Source organism: Phaseolus vulgaris, chromosome 10, assembly GCF_000499845.2.
Source record: "Phaseolus vulgaris cultivar G19833 chromosome 10, P. vulgaris v2.0, whole genome shotgun sequence".
NCBI classification, from domain to species: Eukaryota; Viridiplantae; Streptophyta; class Magnoliopsida; order Fabales; family Fabaceae; genus Phaseolus; species Phaseolus vulgaris.
Window position 1 is genome coordinate 2,902,818 of NC_023750.2, and position 19,600 is coordinate 2,922,417.

At 32.6% G+C, this 19,600-nt stretch overlaps 2 protein-coding genes across 2 annotated transcripts; both read right to left on the reverse strand.

The window, feature by feature from the left end:
• LOC137819228 (protein XRI1) lies at positions 1-3,593 on the reverse strand. The gene is made up of 9 exons (XM_068623012.1): positions 3,373-3,593; positions 2,469-2,536; positions 2,276-2,398; positions 1,982-2,124; positions 1,351-1,414; positions 1,140-1,251; positions 1,018-1,058; positions 822-908; positions 1-621 (listed from the first exon to the last, which is right to left on the reverse strand). Exons 1-9 carry the CDS (start codon positions 3,393-3,395, stop codon positions 347-349), a joined length of 936 nt encoding a protein of 311 aa, XP_068479113.1. The 5' UTR covers positions 3,396-3,593; the 3' UTR covers positions 1-346.
• A 10,699-nt stretch (positions 3,594-14,292) lies between these two features.
• On the reverse strand, positions 14,293-19,271 carry LOC137818101 (uncharacterized). Its single transcript, XM_068621328.1, has 16 exons — positions 19,130-19,271; positions 18,887-19,035; positions 18,702-18,785; positions 18,551-18,622; positions 18,393-18,464; positions 18,061-18,297; positions 17,521-17,631; positions 17,322-17,432; positions 16,928-17,053; positions 16,745-16,813; positions 16,534-16,640; positions 15,792-15,875; positions 15,587-15,674; positions 15,335-15,454; positions 14,946-15,130; positions 14,293-14,835 (listed from the first exon to the last, which is right to left on the reverse strand). The coding sequence occupies exons 2-16, from the start codon at positions 18,998-19,000 to the stop codon at positions 14,553-14,555; spliced, it is 1,863 nt and encodes a 620-aa protein (XP_068477429.1). The 5' UTR covers positions 19,001-19,035; positions 19,130-19,271; the 3' UTR covers positions 14,293-14,552.
• Between the last annotated feature and the right edge of the window lie 329 nt (positions 19,272-19,600).

Below are 19,600 nucleotides of genomic sequence, written 5' to 3' on the forward strand. Positions count from 1 at the left end.
TAAACAAGAACACCAAACTAAAATAATCTGTATATTCAATTACAAAAGCTAAGGCAAGCTTAGTGAAATTGTCATTACAGACTATGAATGGTGGGGACTAATGATCTAAGATTCTCATCACAGACTTAGCTCAAAACAAAATCATAAACCCCCCACAAAAAGAACAGGTATAAGATTATCTAGATCCCACTGGAAAGAAAAACACTAAGGTGGTGTAATATATGCATGTCAACAAGAAAGAAATAATTGCAGTATCAACTTCTATATCTGCCAGATATATTACAGAAAATGAAGTCAATCCCATATTAATGGGTGAGAAACGTTAGTAGTAGTGAACCACTTGTGCCTAACCTTTAGTTCTCATAATGGTGATGCTACCTTTTCCCCCTTCAGTGCGAATTTTTGTTTTACCAACCACAGGCTTCCCTGAGAAGGCTGACTTGGGGTAAGCAGATGGATCATCACTACTTTGCTTCGATTTCGACGGTGCCGGTGTTCGAATGCGCTGGTTTATTTCCTTCAGAGTTACATCTCCATGTGCACCACTTGGTTTAATGAAGGCAAATGGATATGCCACAGAAGAGGCAAGCTTCGTAGGAGTATGTATAAAAGATTTCCTACCTACACATGAAAAAGAAGTCTGAATTAGTAGTGTTCATGTCTAAAAATGTCTCCAAGGAAGTTTGAAGTAGGTATAAGATCATGTTTTGTGCCCAACTATCACACTTTGGCCTATACATCATATAGCATACAAGAGAAACTAAGCAGATACTTGGTATGTTTAACCCTAAAGAAAGATTATGCCAAGAAAAATGTCAAACCTTTGATGATAATATTACGGGTGGTCCGAGGAACTTGCATTTGAACTGCATTTTCTTGACGTGATGGTGCGATGGTGGAACTAAGCTCTGCAGGAGTAAGAAAAGATTTTGAAAACAACCCATGGAGGAAAGAGTAAAGAATGAAGGAAGAAATGAAATTAGCATACAATAGTGGGTAGAAACAATGTAAACCTACCTGCAACATCAATTTGAACATCATCTGCCCCGGAAAAATTCCTGAGTCAAAACACACAATCATCAGATTATATTTTGCATAGTCAAATATCCAAAACAAATCAATGGCCCTGAGAAGCATACAATTCATCAGGACTGAAATCCATCTCAGCATCATTGAAGTATTCCGCGAGCCACGTTTCAGTTGATTCCAGGTTCACATAATCAGATGCAGATGCATTTCCTATTGGGTAATCTATAATGATTGGGAGAACACAAGAAATAACATAGAAATAAATTAGAGAAGATTATATCACCCAGTAAGACATAAAGCAAAATCCTGCCAAAGGTAAACCTGATGCCCCTGACATCCATTGTGACACTTCCGGAAAAATATCCTTAACCGGGTCCTCTTTCCCCTGCATATGTAATGAAGTAACACTGATAAATTAAGGAAAAACCACAAGAAAAGAAGCAAGGATTTTTTAGCCAAGATAGGGACAATTAGAACTAATAACAAAGAGGATCAGAAAAAAAAAAGAAATCTACCCTAAATAATTATTACTAGAAACAATATAAAAAGATTTTAAGCACACACATCTTTAATAAACTCTGGTAGTTAACAGTATTCTACATCAAGCCATCATGTGATTACAATATACATTCAGTGGAAAAGCGAATAAGCCCCTACTTGCAGCTGAATGATGGTTATGAAGTCTAGCCAAGAAAATATAGATCTAACAGAAAGAAGAACGATGATAAGCGACTTTAAGTCAAGGCATTGAAGATATTAGTTATTCTTTTTTCAATCATGAACGATGTTAATATCAGCATGTAATTGACTTGAGGAAATATTCAAATATTTGCAAGGTTTTGAACAATAAGAAAAAATCTGTATTTCACAAGTCCTTTTATATAGTGTTTGAACCATTCAACAAAATATGAATGTGAAAAGTTAATCCCAAAAGATTGCTACGAGCACTGACATTTTGAAGATATGACAAAGACATCTCTTCATTGGATAGAGATTGATCACTATCCTGGCTGTTGAACTGTAGCATCCGCCGCCTCTTGGCTTGAGAATAAGTCTCCCTGCATTCCTCTACTTCCTTTTCCATATTATTTGAATCTAAAATCAACCATTGTTTGAATTAGAAATGGAAAAGTAATAACAACAACAACCATAAAGAAAAGACAATTGATCAAGTTGCATCATCCAATGTCAACACATATTGTTCAGACAATGTCAAGACCATGCTCATGCAAGAGAACTGTCTTACCATCATTATTGACATTATATGCCAAATCACCACAAGCCTTAACTGGGGTTGTTTCATCATCCAACATGTACGAAAGATCTTCTTTATTTTGAGGCACATCATTCCACAGATCTTCTGAAATTTCTGCTCAAAACAACACATTTTCCTCATGCATCGGCTCAGTAAAAGCTACTAAAGTTACAGTACAACTTACCAAAGTCAGAAGTCTTTCCGAGACTATAATTCGCCCCTTGCCAACCCCATGGCTCCCTACTAGCACCACTAAGAAAAAGAGAAGACAAGTGTCATTGTTATTATGCAACATTGGCAAAGATTAGCCAACAGACCACATAACAAGAGATGGAAAACACAAAAGAAACCCCCAATTCAAGAGCCAAGTAAATGCCCATTCCACAATTCACCTCAGTCCCCAAACAAAGTTTTTACACATCATAATTAGTACCATGGACAAAGGGAAGATTGACATCAGGAAAACTGAAGCAACTACCACCAACAAAATGTTAAAACAAAACCATCAGATTACATATTAGAAATCATAGCCAAGGAACAACAGAAAAAGCAGAAAAGAAAAGCAAAAATGAAAAGAAAAAATCAACAGGAAAATAGGGTAAAACAGCTGACCCACCAATTTAATTAAACGAAGCCACAACCCTCATCCTACATTCTTTATCCATATCCCAAAAAATACCAATCAAAACCACACACACCAGAAAAAAAAAAAGAAAAAAAAACAACCCAATCATCTTGCATCATTTCTTCCAATAGTAAAACCAAAATGCACCTAGCAACAGCAACACAAACAACCCCAGAAGGAACACAACAAGGTTGTCTCCAAAAGCAAATAAATTCAGGAAAAGAAAAACACACACCCACCGTCCAAAAACAAATCACTACAACCACACCATAAATTCATAAGCAAAACACATGAAAGAACACAGCACAAAAAGAAAAAAAAAAGAAAAAAAACCCACATCTCCAATCACAAAAATGCACCTCCCAAACCCACCTAAACCCCCACCATCCAAACCAATCACAACCAAAATCAAAATAAAGAAAATGAAAACACATAAACAAGAAACTGAAAGAGAGAGATTTACCCGTCATTGTTGTTATAATCCATCTCACCTAAGATGAACCAAACTCTTCAATCACTCACTGATCAGAGAGAGGTAAAGAGACTCAACTATTTTTTTTATACTCTTTTTTTTTTTCTTCTCACAAACACAAACCACAAAAGTAACCGTTAAAGAGAGATCGGTTGTGGGGTGTGCCTTATAAACTGAAACACAAGTCAGTCCACTCTGCCTCTGCTTGAGATGTGTGCTGTGCAGTGCTCCATATATATAAATATTCTTTTTTTTTTATCATATATATATTTTGACCTTATTTTACCAAACCTACTATAAATTTTGTTTCTTAATTTCTGCTAATGCAAATTTGACTCTTTTTAATCTTTAATTAACCATAATTTTCATCTCTCAAATTTTATATTTAATTTTCAATTATCTGTAATTTTATTCAACCATGTTAGTATTTCTATTACTTTAAACATGGTATTTGTATATATTTTTTATAGAATTGATGACAACTTAAAAATATATGATAATTGTAGATTTTTTTTACAGAATTGATGAAGTTGCTACCATAGGATTAAAAACTAAAAAACCAAAATAGTATAAAAAGGTTCAATGAACAAAATTATGAAAAATTAAATTGCAAAATAATTAAAAATAGAAATTACAAATTTTATAAATTAATCACAGATTTTGGATACAAACCAAAGTCCAAAATCATTGCCGACCCTTTTCTCTGTTTCCTATAAATCCTAGCTAGCTTTTTTTTCTATTTTTTCGGTTCTATTTATTTATTTATTCAATGTCCTTTCAGCATTAATTAATTCATTAAAAAGTGGAAAAATACAGAAAGTAAAAGGGAAAAGTGGAAAGAAATAATTAGACGAATATAAATTATGTGTGATGTATTTTGAATCAATGTAATGGAGTCGTTGTTATGGTCGTGTTATTGGTTCATTCACACCAAGAACCAAAATATGTTCAAAAATGAAAATATTTATAATTCATTAACTTCTTTGTAAAATATAATTCTTATTATTGTAGTTAAAAGTAACTTGGCTTCGCAAGGAATAAAACTTTTTCTTTTTAATTTTTTTTGTCGTTTTATTGAGACTTAACTTCTCCAAATTAAATAGAAATATAAAGAGTTTTAGTTATAAAAATGTAAAGAATAATTGAATATTGAGTGAGTAGTTCGATGGATACCAATCAAGGTATGATATGTATTTATAGACTTTTGGTTATCTATGCTAATAAAATTAAGTATCAGAAAGTATATTTCTATTTCTAAATAAGTATTTTAAGATAAACTTTAAATACTTGAATACCAATCTTAAGTTCGTAATCTAATACTTGACTATTTGAATCATCACTAATTAATAACTCATTGAGAATAGTTGATTTATTATGATTGATTTGTTAAGGTATGATCTTTTGGATTATTTTATTTTTATTGAGGTCAATATTTTACAATCATTTTAATGAGGTCGATCTCTTACAACTATTTTGACGCACTCGTCATTAAGAATAATAGTTAAGAATAAGGTATCATTACGAGCATTAATGAGAACTTTTAAACCATCAAAATGTTTAGACAACACATGTCTCAAACTATTACCTTAAGGGGTGACGTTGGGACAAAGAAGGAATGTCACACCATTTCGTGTGTTTTCGAACTCTCGTTATTTAAACACTCATTTCACCTTGTGTGATTTTACGCCTTCTCAGTTTTAGTATCAAATTCTTTGTTCGTTTGCATTCTTTGGTTGTCATATGTACTTCGTCCATCAAGGTACAACTTGCATTTCCGCCATGTCTTATACTTCTCCTTCGTTTTCTAATTCTTCTCGTGGTGGTATACTTTTTGTCAATAGGGATAGTATTGGTGAATAATCTTTCTCTAAGATTTGTACCGACTTTTTTCCTATAAAAAAGAGATATAGTAGAGGAAATATTTCCTCTGCTAGTTTATGTTATTGTAGTTATCATGACTACTTTACCTTTGGTGGAAAAGGCCATCGTAAAGCTCAACTATGGGCATAAATGAAAAACTTCTACCCTAGAAACCAATGAAATAGTTTGGTCAAGTACTATTAGGAGTAAGTGAAAGAAAAAAAATTCTCAAATACTCAACCCCGAGTTCTCATGGGTATTAGGGGAAATCATTTTTTATGTTTTATACTATACCTTGAGGGATTTAGTGAAATAGTTTCTTAATGTCAAGATCATAATAGTTGATACATGTTCCAATGATGATAAGGTGTGTAAGAAACCTCATCTAGGTGTGTTGAAAGTTGAATATAAAAATAAATGTGGCTTTTAGTTAGTTTCGCCAAAATAACTTTTTTGAAAGCTTTTCAAATTCTAGTATTGTCCTTCTTTTCTTTGATTGAGTCAGATGTTCATGTTGTCATTTTAAAGTTTTCGTTCCTTCTATTCTAGTTGTTCAAGCCTTTGTTACAAAAAGAAGAGTTCTATAAACAACAAATTTTTAATTAATGTGTAAGTTTGATTTTACTTTGAGTTTGAATTGGTTAGATAGCTTCAGAGGAAATGAAGTGTTCAATTCTTAATGGAATCATAAAGTAGTATTGTGTGTAAGTTTAGAAATCTAAAAACACATAAAAAAAAATTGAATGATCATGAACAATATAATAAAAAATGGAAATAAAATTGAGTTAAAAAAGAATTAAATTGTTAATCCAATTTGTTCTAAGCTAGGTGTAATATTTATTGATTCATATAGATTTGAAAACATGATTATGACATTTTGTTACGTGAATTTATATATTAATTAGTTTGTTTGGATAACTTCTATTACTTTTCTTATATTTCTTTTACTTTTGTATTTTAAAAGTGTTTTTCTCTTTATCATATTCATAGTTTTGTCATATATCTACTATTTTGGTTTTAACTTCTTCTTTTGTTCATTATTGGTTATCTTCAAAATTCTGAGTTTTGTCATTTATAAGTTTGTAACATTTTGTTAGACTGAGCGCTTACCACTAGGCCAAAAACTATATATCTAATAGTTATAGTGCAACTCTTTATGCATGAGAACATAGAGTTTAAGTGTCATGATTCGATTGTGACTTGACCCATCTGACATCTGCCACGAGACAATTGATGCTACCTGCAACTCATTCAACTTCTTAAGTGTGTGGTGAGTTGCTCTTGTTGCATTTGATACTTAGATACAAGACATAAATTCTTGAAAAGTTAATTCTCTTTGTTTCAAAGATTGAGTGACTCAAGGACACACTTTACTACTTTTCACTAAACATGTTGATGGTATACAACACTTAGAGAGTAACATTCTATTGTGCTTCTAACTGTGTTTCTTTTAGTTTGCCATTACTTGTTTGTGTTTTATAATTAAAACAACATCATCATCACCAATATATCGAAATAGAGCAAAAATCTTAGTGAAACTACAAGCCTCCAAAAATAAGAGAAGTAGAAAAAGATGAAAACATAAGGTTGATGATGGAGAGATTGTTAAAATTTGAAGAATCACAAAAACAGAGTGAAAACGAAAGAAGGTGGGAGGCAAGGAGGAACACAAAAACCAATTTTCACTAGGCTATAAAGAATAAGAAAAAGAATAAAAGTGAAAATGATTCCCCAATTAATTCTGAAAATGAATCTTCTCAATCATGTCCTTTATCTACGGAAAATGAACTTGAAGTGTCACTTGAAGGTGATTTGTTGATAGTAAGGAAAATTCTTGGTCAAGTAGAAAGGGACTTTGACAATTCTTATTGAAAAAAATATTTTCCCTACTAGATGCACTACAAGAAAATCAAAAAATAGAAACCAATTTTAGAAATAAAAAATAATTAGTTGCTATAATGACTAAATTAGAGACCATTTTAAAGACTAAAAAATTATTGATTTCTAAATTAATTTTTATTTTTGATAAATAATTTCTAAATTGGTATCTAATTAGCTACCAAGGTTTTAACTACCAATTATTTAGATTCTAAATTTGGTAGCAAAAACCTGGTAGCTAATTAGATACCAATTTAGAAACTATTTATCAATAATAGAAATTAATTTAGAAACCAATAATTTTTGTAGTCTTTAGAATGGTATCTAATTTAGTCACTATACCAACTAATTATTTTTGTCTTTAAAATTGGTTTCTATTTAATGATTTCTTGTAGTGATGACTTACTAATAATAAATTATGTTTAATGATTGTAGATCGGGGTAGTTGTGTTAACGTAACTAATACAAGAGTAGTGGATAAACTTATTATCCACTATCTATACACCAAACCTTATAAATTGTTGATTAAAGAGAAAGAAAATAATCTAAATAAATAATTTCTCATCACACTCATAATCGGCGAATTTGAAGATGAAGTTTGTTGTGATATGCCCACGAAAACTACTTACATTATTTTAGGAAGACCTTGATAATTTGATAGAAAAAATTTACATAATGACTTTACCAATACAATATTTTTTAATTTCAAAAGGCACAAATCTATACATAAATCTCTATCTCTTAAAGATGTGAATGATGACAAAATAAAAAGATAAAAAACAAAAACAAAAAGATGTGGAACATAAAAAGTAAAATTTAAAAACTTTCACAACATCTAAAAAATTATTGTTAATCAATTCATCTTGTCAAAATAACAATAAATTGTCTATTGTTTTTATAGGTTTAAAGGAACATTCATGAAAACTATAGGAAACAGTTGATTAACTTGGTCAAAGAGTCAAAATACCTCATGGATTACTTAATTTTCTCAACTATCATCTCTTGCGAATATTAAGCAGATACAAGAGATGATGGAAAAAAAAAATTACCTTTAGTTTTAGGTAAGTTTTAACTAATAATAACAACTATTTACCACTTCATTGGCATTAACATAAACAATAGTCATATTAAACAATACTCCTCCCACAAAGTTGCTTTACTTACGGGTTTATAATTCTAACAAGTTTAACTTCAAAAGATAATGTTTCTTTTATCTATTCTAAATCAGATTCTAGATCATGATTGTGATCTTGTACATACTTCCTCAATTATGGTACATACTTCCTCAATTGTGGTACGTGAAAGATGTTGTGAATGTTGGTTAAAGAAGGAGGTATGGACAACTTCTATGCAACAAAACTTATTCTCCTAATAATATAATAAGGTCCTAAGAACTTTGGAGTTAACTTTATTTGATGGCTCTTCCCACACTAGAGAATGGTGTAACTATCATAAAAACATATTCTCCTACAAAGAATTCCAAAGGTTTCCTTCTTCGATTTGCATAAGATTTCTACCTAATTAATGATGTATTTATCCTCTCTTAAATCATATTGACTTTCTTATTCGTATATTTTATTAAGTATGGCCCAACCACTACATTCTCTCCATCTTGAATCTAACATAAAGGTGTTTGCATTTTCTCTAGTATAACGCATCACAAGGAGCTATAACTATACTTTCTTGATAACTATTATAATAGTTAAATTCTACCAAGGACAAAATCTCATCCCAACTGCCTAGGTGGTCCAATATGCAAGTTCTTAGCAAGTCTTCTAAAGATTCGATAGTTCTTTGTGATTTTCCATTCATATGTGGATGGTATGTCGAACTAAGCCAAAAAGTGGTCCCTAAGACCTTTTGAAATGTCTACCAAAACTTAGAGATGAAATGATGGTGTGAGTTGATTTTAAGATTGCACATTTTAAGGAGTTTCACTTGTTTATGAGTTTTTTATTTTTAAATAAATATGGTGAGAAATCCAAAGAAGATTCTCACTAGACACGAACTTAACCAAGCATATAATGGAAAGCAACAAGATGAAAAAACCAAAACGGAAAAGAAGAAAACAAGAATGTAAGAGAAATGAAAATGATATCGTTCGCGCGCGCATGCATTCTTTTAAATCATACAAAGAGACCACAGTTGGCCTCTTGTTTAGCTCAATGTCCATTACAATTTGATGTCACCATTGCATGGCATAGTCCTCAAATTTTAGGGAAGCTAAATTAACCTTTTGGTCCTCTTCGATTTCATACACATTAAAAGTTTGTTCTACCTTAGCTTCTCATCCTAGATATACAGTTGGGTCACTATCCCCATTAAAACTAGGTAATTTTACAAAAGGTAGGGTCTTCTTTGGTTGTTGATGATGGCGCCTAGCTTCATAATTTTCACTCTCCACTCTTCTTCTTCTTCTTCTTCTTCTTGACTTCCATAGTGCATGTATTGTCTTGTGTCACTTCTAGTCTCCCATCTCCTCTTGCGGTTTTGTCTCGCTTGTGTATCCTCTAACCTTTGCATCCTTTCCATTAGTTATCGCAGTTCCTCTTCCTTGTGGGCACTTTCGATAAACTTCATTCATATCTATTAGGCTCAAAGATCACTATTTTAACTGACCATTCTTCTTTGAAGTTGCATTGTGAAAATCTTATATAAAGCACAGGTTACATATAGGGGCTAAAGTATAGTAGAAATCATAGGTCAATTAGCATGCATTTTGTATAGGAGATGTATAAAAATGAATAAGAAAGCATGTTTAATCCATCCAAAAGGCAGTTGCATTAAAGGGAGAACTAGAAAAATAAGAAATCTTACAGAAAATGGCAGAAAACCAACAAAACAAGACCAAGCAAAAAAGAGTCAATTTGCCCAGCACATGAAAAAAAGGCTCAACGGATTGAGTCCAGAGAACAATCCCAATAAAACACTCAAAACGTTGAGCCCTTCCATCATACGATGAGCAGATTGGCGCCAGAAAAAAATAAAGAAACTAGAGTATAAATGGCAGAGCGGAACCAAAATGGTTGAACACATATACTTGGAAATGAATCCCCAGTAGATCCCTGAATCTAAGAATCCCTGAAAGCCCAAAAACTGGGCTTGAAGCTCAAAGGTTATTTTAGCATGAAGAAAGTCAATCCGCTGAACAGAAGCCAAATCTGTTGAATCCCTTGGAGTTTAATTCTAAAAATATATAAATAGGGATATTGAGGCTTCATTCCAAACCATCAAGAGGCAAAACCACTAAGATTAAGAGAGGCATTAGAGGTATAAGAGAGAGATCATAAGAAAGCCTCAAGGTTAAAGCCTAGAGAAATCTCTAGAAGAAAGGAATAAGAGCCTAAGTTGGCCTACAACATTCAAGGGTCCATGTTTTTTCTTTAGTTTTTCATACTTCAGCATTCATTGTAAAATTTCATTATGAGTTGTTAAACTTACTATGTTGGGATTTCTTAAGTTATTGTTGTTTATGAATGTTGTGTTTTCATTTGAATTTCAAATTCCTTAGGTTTGGAAGTGTGTTTAATGCTTAATGGTGAGGAACGCCATTGATTGCCCATAAAGCATGAATGAGGTCAGAAGGCAATTTCATGTATCGGATCCCTATGCAACTAGCCATAGAACTCAATAGTCGTAGAGCGTGGAACTGAAACTATGGTGAACAATTCCCTCTTAATGTAGAAATAAGTTATAATAGTGTCGACTTGATTTGACCATAAAGAACAAAAAGGATAAATAAACATAGCATTTATAAATAACAATAACAAGAGAAGTTCACAAAGCTCTTTCAATCCCAAACGTTAAAAATAAAAATATATCTCCTTATGAATACACTTCCATGCTAACAAAAGGAAAGTCTTCTTCAGAAAATATTTTGTTTGAGCAAGATATTGAAAAGCTTGTAAGATCATAAAGAATAAAGCTCAAATACAACCAAAGAGATCAAGAAAAAGGATCATATCTTACCTCACCCAACTCTCAATCTTATACAACTCAATCTAAAGATATGGGTGAAAATAGAAAGTTTAAAGGAAGGAGGATTGTTAATCCCCCAAGAAAAACTTTAGGAAACTATGCTTTAGTAAGGACCAAGATATTTTTCAACCATAGTCATGCATGTTGCAACTAGATCATTGGAAATAAAGCTAGCATTTCTGAACTTAATCAGTAGCTACTCATTCACAAGAATGGATCATGAAGATCCATATACTCATTTATCCACTTTCAGTTCCAAGAAAAGGACTTTGAATCATTCTACCTATGATTGTTCCCTTTCTCATTAGCTGGCAAAGCAAAAGAGTTGCTTAAATCATACCCAACCACAACTTAAATAGTTTGAATGATATTGAAGAAAAAAATTTAGACAAGTTTTATCCACTCTTTCGCTTTATAAAATCAAAATCTGAAATCTTTATAGCATGAATGTATAAGACATTTTTAAGAAGATCTCTTAATTATAAATTTGAAGACATAGTCCAACTAAATATCTTTCACAATTGTTTGAGACTTGATACAAAAATGATATTAGATGTTGCAGCAGCAGTAGGAACCATAATGGTTGTTGATGCAGAGCAAGCAATCTGAATTATTGATGTTTTGACTTCAATGGACTATCGAGTACAACATAACAGACATGCTAAACAAAAGAAGGGAGTGTTAAAACTAACCACAACTGAAGCACTCCTGGCCCAACATATTGAAACTTTAACCAAACAAATGTCAAAGTTACCTCAACAATTGCATGTCATCAATTGTGCTACAATTGATTGATTAAAACCACCCCATCAATTACTAAGAGGGGTGTTGATGTTGTAATTCGATGGTGAGTCAAATCATTTGGTGAGTCAAATCATTTGGTGATTGGGTCTTTAAAAGAAAAATAGGCATTGATTGTATCCACAATTGGGCAACAACATGGTATCCACAATGACCATCAGCCTTAACATCAACAATGTATGAGTAAAACCATACAGGAAACTAATCTAGCAAAGGAATTGATTGTGTAGGAGCAATTTGTTGGATGTCTCCTTCATTAGATTTCTTAGTTGAACAACTATCATATTGTGAATGTAGGACATCCGCATGTTTAAAATAAGAAGGAATTCACTTAGTTGATCTCATAAATTTAGTAAGACAACCCTTTTGAGCACCTTTAATTTTCACTTTATCATGTGGTGCACACATAAATGTCTTTTTTGGAAAGATAATAATACATACATCATTATTCCTCGATTCCAAATCCATGTAATCGACCTTAATATAACAATAACAATCAAAATCGAAGGCAACCCTTCTCGTCCAGTCCAAGAAGTCATCTCGAGTAACAAATACCTACAATTACATATGTCAAATTTATATATCATTCATAAAATATACTTCACACATACGACATATATATAATAATGTACTTTTGATCTTACCTCATTCTTTTTAAATGCCTAATTACACTGATATGTCATACATTCATTATCTAACGCGTTATAAGATATTGACTGTTCAAGATCAACATCATCTAGTTCGTCTCACACATTACCTCTCCTAATATCCTCGTATGTGAATCAATTGTATTCATCGTACTACTGCCTCAGGAAAAACTACATTCCAAATAAAAAAGCACAAATAACTCATTCCAAATATATATATAGATAAGGATATTTGAATTTTGGATTCGTATGTCCATAAGTCATAACCCAACCTAACTCGGTTTTGGATATCTTCGTCCAAAACTAATACAACCTAACTCAATTCTTTTCTGAATATACATTTTCAAATTATGTATTATTCATTCCACATTATCTTATCCAGAACACATAACAACATTAACATAAATCCTTTCGAATATTTGCATTAGTAGTATCTTTTTGGGGCCAAATATCCAGAAACGTATATTCTACCATATCCTCCTCACTTTATTTAAACAGGCCTACTTACCTCAAATACCACATCCATGCTTCTAAACACGAAGACCATTTCCACTGCACTTAATCGCAGTGGAATGTCACCTCCACCACCACTTGGAAATCACCAACACATACACTCATTACCGTTGGAGCTTGCTAAAGTGAAATAAAACATTTTAGGATTTTGTAAGGTGCAGGTTTAAAATGATATGGTGTAGAAAAAATTTGTTTGAAATTTTTTTGACCTTGGTCCATGCAGGTCAGGATCAAATCGTGTGGGCTGGATGTGGACCAAATGTAAAAAGTCTACTTTAAAGAATGGGCAATTTCTTCTTGCACCATATCAACTTTGACCTACACCCTATCATTTTTACAAAATTCTAAAATTACCCTTATTCCGGATTTGAAAATCCGAAATAAAAAAAAATCAAAAATTAAAAATGTATTTCGGATAAAAAATTTCGAAATTTAAAAATGTGTTCCAAATATTAAAATCCAAAATATTTCCAGATAAAAGGTTCTGGAAGTGATTTCTATTTACACCTCCTTTTGTGTAAGGTTATTTTCATCATTTATGAAGGATATTTTTGTCATTTTCAATAGTGGATTGGGTGCATGTTGTAATTGATATGCTGCAAGGAGAAATTGCCTAAAGAATGTGCTCATTGTTAATGCAAAGAACTGCTCTAAGTTGAGTTTCCCTAAAGGAAAAATGTTCTCCAATGAATCATGGCTAACTATTGATTACAAAATTCTGTTTAAAATATGATTTTACTAAATATATATTTCAAAAACATAAAACATTATAATTATTAATTTTGTAATGAATTGTTATTAGTGCACCTCCTCACTTCAAGAGTAGCCAAATCCTCTATCTACAAAACAGAAGAAAAATTACTCGCATCATTTTATTCTCATCTGTTCAAATACGAATACAAAGTTTTGAAGCGTACAGAAAATTAATTTCTTGTGACCAAGCCAGAGTTACAAATAGAAATAATAAACTGTACATGGTACAAAACTTATGAATTAACATGGTATTATTTTCTAATTAAATATATAATTTTGACTTTATTTTATTACTTATTGCGCACATTAACAGTGAGATTCTAAATCACATTAAAATTATCTAAAAGTCAATATGCTATGTTAGAGAATCGCTTCTAAAACTAATTATGCAAATATTTATTAATATTGTGTGTTGATAGATAGAAGATTGTATAAAATAATAATGTAAATATTAATATTTTCAGATCTGCAGCTATGATAGTAATAGAGGCCAAAGTAACAAATTATGATTCCAAGAATTAGTGTATTTGATGCAGCAACATATCCTCAACATAAATTATAATTACAAGATAACATAAAGGAACAAATCTTAAGAGTTGGCTACTCCTTACTCACTTCAACAAAGTACAAGATAAATACAAAAATGATGATGGTACATGACCACTACGTATTTTTTACTATGCTCTATTGTGAACAATTACTTCAAAACCTGATTCCCTCCTAGTATTGGACTCCTATAATTCATAGAGACTCTGGACTAGTGGAAGGTCTGATTCTTGCTGGCATTCGCCCATATTTCAAAGAATTTTTGGGCGTGATGGACATTTTGTTCAAGTCAGGGTTAAAATCAAGATCTTCAACTGTCACCATCAGATCATCATCAATCATATCTCTTGTATTGGTGTCAACAAAATCATCATCTGATACTTCGCTGCCACTGTCACTCACTTCGCCAATGTCATCATCATCTTCATCGTATGTGGTTCTGACTTTTGACCACCGAACAAAATGTGGTCTTATGTAGCTGGTGACAAATTGAGAGTTGGAGTGGAGAGAAAAATCAGAATAAGCATAAAAATTAACTAGATAAAATGTTGAGGTCAAATGAGATAAATTCAGATAAATAAAACTAACCTTTCACTTTTCTTCAAGAGACATGGATCAAACGGAAAGAACATGTCAAGTCTATCCATCCCGCCAAAAGCCTTGGAAAGATCAGACTCGAGCATGTCATCGAAAACAAATGACTCTGATGCCATGAAAAGTTTAGCAGCCTTTGCCTGTCTAAGAAATTCCACTACTACAGTAGGTAAACACACCTGGTAGATAAATTTATATCAGTCTTATTAAAAGTTTTGTTCAATGAGTTCTGACAAAGTGCAAACTTCACCCAGTTTATAAAAAAATACCAGTGCTTATAAAAAAATTATATGAACAGACTCGGTTTTTCCTCATCATTTTATACACAATTATACAAGATGCTTGTCATTAAAAACATCACTGAAAACTAAAAAGTTCCTTACCTTCAACGGACTCAATTTATGTTTCCAGATTGCCTCCATGGGCATATTAAGTAGCTGCAATTTAAGCCTAGGAACGTCCATCAGAGATTTCATGCGAAAACACATAATGTACATGATAGCCTGCTCTCACAAAAAAATAAAATAATGAACAAATAAGAATACTGAAGAAAATGATTGCGGCTACGACATGAAAAGGCATCATCACCTTTACAGCACCCCCAAACTAAAAAGGTCAAATGTAATAAGACTCACCTGACATCCAGAATAAAAAACTTGATGTGCTCGTGGGTTCAAATCAGAATCACGAAACTTGCAATAAGCATAACACAGATCAACCAAGCTGAAATCCCAAAAAAGACCATAAAATCAATTTATAACAATTTGCCTCTTCTACAACAATATAAAGATAACTTATTTGGTCAAAAATAAACAGTTGACTTTCAAAGAAATTCCAAACCTTTGTATGATGGTAGTGACCAATGCAGCTGAAAGGAACTTTGCACGAGAGAGATAACTAGCAAGATAAGCAACAGCACTCATCCTACGATGAATGAAGACAATTACCAATGTCATGTTCTTTAAATATCGATTATAAAAAATATTTACACATGCATATACATTATTTTATCAACTGCATGACAACTTCCATTTTATTCCAATTCTTTTATCATAAAAAACCATTTCATGATTAGGAGCTCACTTCTACAACAAAATTTAAGTTGCAGCAACAAGGGCCACCATTTTTACACAGTAGCCCCATCAAGCCATATAACAGGACATTTAGAAAGTTATTAAGCGGTAATCATTCAAGTTGCAGCATAAACCACAAACACAGTTTATCATTGCTGTAACTTGACCACAAATCAAAGAACCCATCAAGGCAGTAAAACCAATTCTCCAAAATTCTACAACAAAATTAAGTTGCAGAAACAAGGGCCATCATTTTTACACAGTAGCCCCATCAAGCCATATAACAGGACATTTAGAAAGTTATTAAGCGGTAATCATTCAAGTTGCAGCATAAACCACAAACACAGTTTATCATTGCTGTAACTTGACCACAAATCAAAGAACCCATCAAGGCAGTAAAACCAATTCTCCAAAATTTCACAACTGCATACATAAGCCACATTCCACATCTGTAGTTCTTAGCCTCGTGGAATGGGTGACTTTTTAATCTTTTTTAGCACAAAATATACCTTGTAATAGGTGGGTTAAGATCAGAAGCAAACATATCTGCAAGAACCATGGCGAATTTCACACCACACCCTTCAGGGTCCAGTGCACACGCATAGAACATCACAAACTGGGACAAAATATAAAGCACTAATAAGAACACAATTTCTCAGAAATAGTACCAGTAAGAAAAACAAGGCAAGTTAGAAACATTAGTGATTAAGTAAACAGTACCTGGGTAAATTTTGACTTGTATGCGTTCAATACAGTTTTTTGAAATGAAGGAAGTAGAACATCGAATACCTAATAGAAGATAAGAACTAAGAATATTATGATGAAGCCATGGTGATGCACAGTTTAAATATGTTATGTGCCTTAATGTTGGCACTATGTGCATAATTTTATAGATGGAAATACCTCAGTCAAACGGCCACTACTTTGACAGGATTCAAGGTGCAATAAAGCTAGCACAATTAGACTATCTAATTTTTCAACAACCTGGTTGCCTTGCAAATTTTTCCTATTTAACAACTCTGACTGAGGCTGTAAAATTAAGACGAGATTCAACATTAGAAGTAAGAGATTAAACAACTTCACGACAGACATCAAAATGTATCAATGAACATAAACTAGGCAAACATTACATAGCAAAAGATAGGAATAAGACAAGTCTCTCCTTCAAGCAAATATAATTAAATTAGCTTTATTTTTTGAGCTACCAAATAAACTCAGCTCAGTCATTTTAATTGTCTAAGTACTGTTCCATCATTAAATCACAGCATGAACTTCAAATAAAAATTTAGAAGCATACCATATTATGACAGTTGTCATCCTCGTCTGCAAGTTTAATAATATCTTCTAACTCCATATCAAATATGCCTCTGGAATCTTCTTGCAAGATTCCATCCCATCCAATTTCCACCTACAGCCAGTTTAATAAAGCTATATGAATGGCCAAATGATCCAGCTTTCTTTGACAGAAAAGTTCAAGAGAGAATTAACTAACTCACATCCAACTCTAGCAACCTATCCACAAGAGCAGGCAGAATTGTAGCACCGACAATTTCTCCAATTGCACCACCCTCCAACTTAAACATATTCTCAAAATAGATGACAATCTCCTACAAGCAACAAAAAAGTGAACCCTGATGAAAAAGATATGTTACAAAGTTTTCATAAATAAGTTGCACAATCTCTCCATAGTCTATATCAACAAATAATGTGTTTCTACATACAGTATTGAAATAAAAATGCACATTAAGCGTAAAAATAAAATAAATAACCACTATAATTTCTGAAAAAAATAATTCAAGGACAAGGAAACCGACAGATCCTACATAATTCATAATGCAAAAGTAAACCATGCCCCAAACTAGCCATATATGCAAAAAAATAAAGGTAAAAATAGTGAGCAGTTCAGATATGCAAAATTGACAACATAAAAATGTATAATGGCTAATTGACATCCAGCTAATTTATACATCATCACATAATATCGATACACAAACAAATCCACTTAGTAGCCTCTAGAGAAAATCATATGAACTCACACGTTCCTTACTGAAGACATTGGGCATATTCTGGACAACTATTGGACATAGTCGCAATGGGGCAAGAGGCACCAAATCAGCTATCTCTTTCAAAGCTGCATGCACCCGAGACAGAACTTTGTTTTTCCTGTCAATTCCATTCTCATTGTTCAGAGAATCAATAAGGTAAAAAGGGGGCACAAAATGTTTCACAAGCATCTCCAAACACCAATCAATGTATTTCCCATTGGAAGCAGCCTGCACACAAATACACAAGCATCAAACTTAACAAAATTTGATAATTGGTTCTAGAATTACAAAATATCCTGCGGTGACAAAAAAAAATCATGTACCAAAGAAATAATGAGTTCCAGCAGTGCATCCATAACCTCCGTTCCATAATTCCAGAGGCTCATTCTTGAAACCTGAACAAAGATTCCACCAAAATCAATCATCCCTAATGTAAGAAGAATTTAAAGTCCCAAACACGTCACAGTAAATAAAATCTTACAGCAAAGAGAAGAGATTCGTGATGATTAGGATCTATACAGCACACTGCTCCAGAAAGTGCCCTCAGAGTTGTCTGTAACATTACAAGACGTGATTAGCACAATGACTTAACAACATCTGACTTAGTTATGATCATTAAATCAAGAACCTACCACAAGAATCGCGACCTCATCGGGATTGAGATTCTTCTTCGGGTGCAAATAACCAACTAGCTCATCATAATTCCCTCTATCACCCTGAGCCACAATAATCCAGCTTTTATTTCCTTTGGCAATAGAAAGATAAAAATTGAATTGAACAAAACCCACAACAGTTTCCAAAATCCACAATAGCATACCTTTGTGACTTCCTCAAGTACGCTTCTGAAGTGACGAACTAACTGATAATCACTGTACCCACCGTTCTCCATTACTGAGCTTCCTTCCTTGTCACTGACAGGAACCTTCACCATGCTCTCCTAAAACCCCAAACACAAACCCTAACACCCTACAACAAAAACAAAACATGAATTATAATAAATTAATAACCACAAACCGCAATAAGCACATAACGCAAACCTAAATCAAACGAAGAACGCTTACAGAAGCGCGTTGATGAGGCTGAGAAGAAGAAGAAAATCGGAGTTTTGTGGAAAAAGATAGGATTGGAAGCAAAACGACGACGTTGCGAGAACGAAGGAAAGGCGTGGAAAACGGATACTGACGGTAGTGTGGATCGCTGTTACCTCCTTTTGGTGAAGAGAGAGCAATTGCGGCTACGAAGAGGGAACAGCAACCAGAGACTTCTGCTCTCACAAACATTACTTATAGGGAATGTGTATGTAACTAACTGTTAAATTGTTAAATTAATATTTTATTCTCAGATAATAAATTAGATTGGAATTTTAAAAAAATAAGATTTGTTATAGCATCTTATAAATTTTATTAAAGTAATATTTTTATTTTAATAGTTATATAAGGTTGTAGAACTGATTAATTGTATGAAATTATAAAACTGGTAATAAAATCTAATAAAATCTGAATAATAACTAACAAAAATTAAAAATATTTTA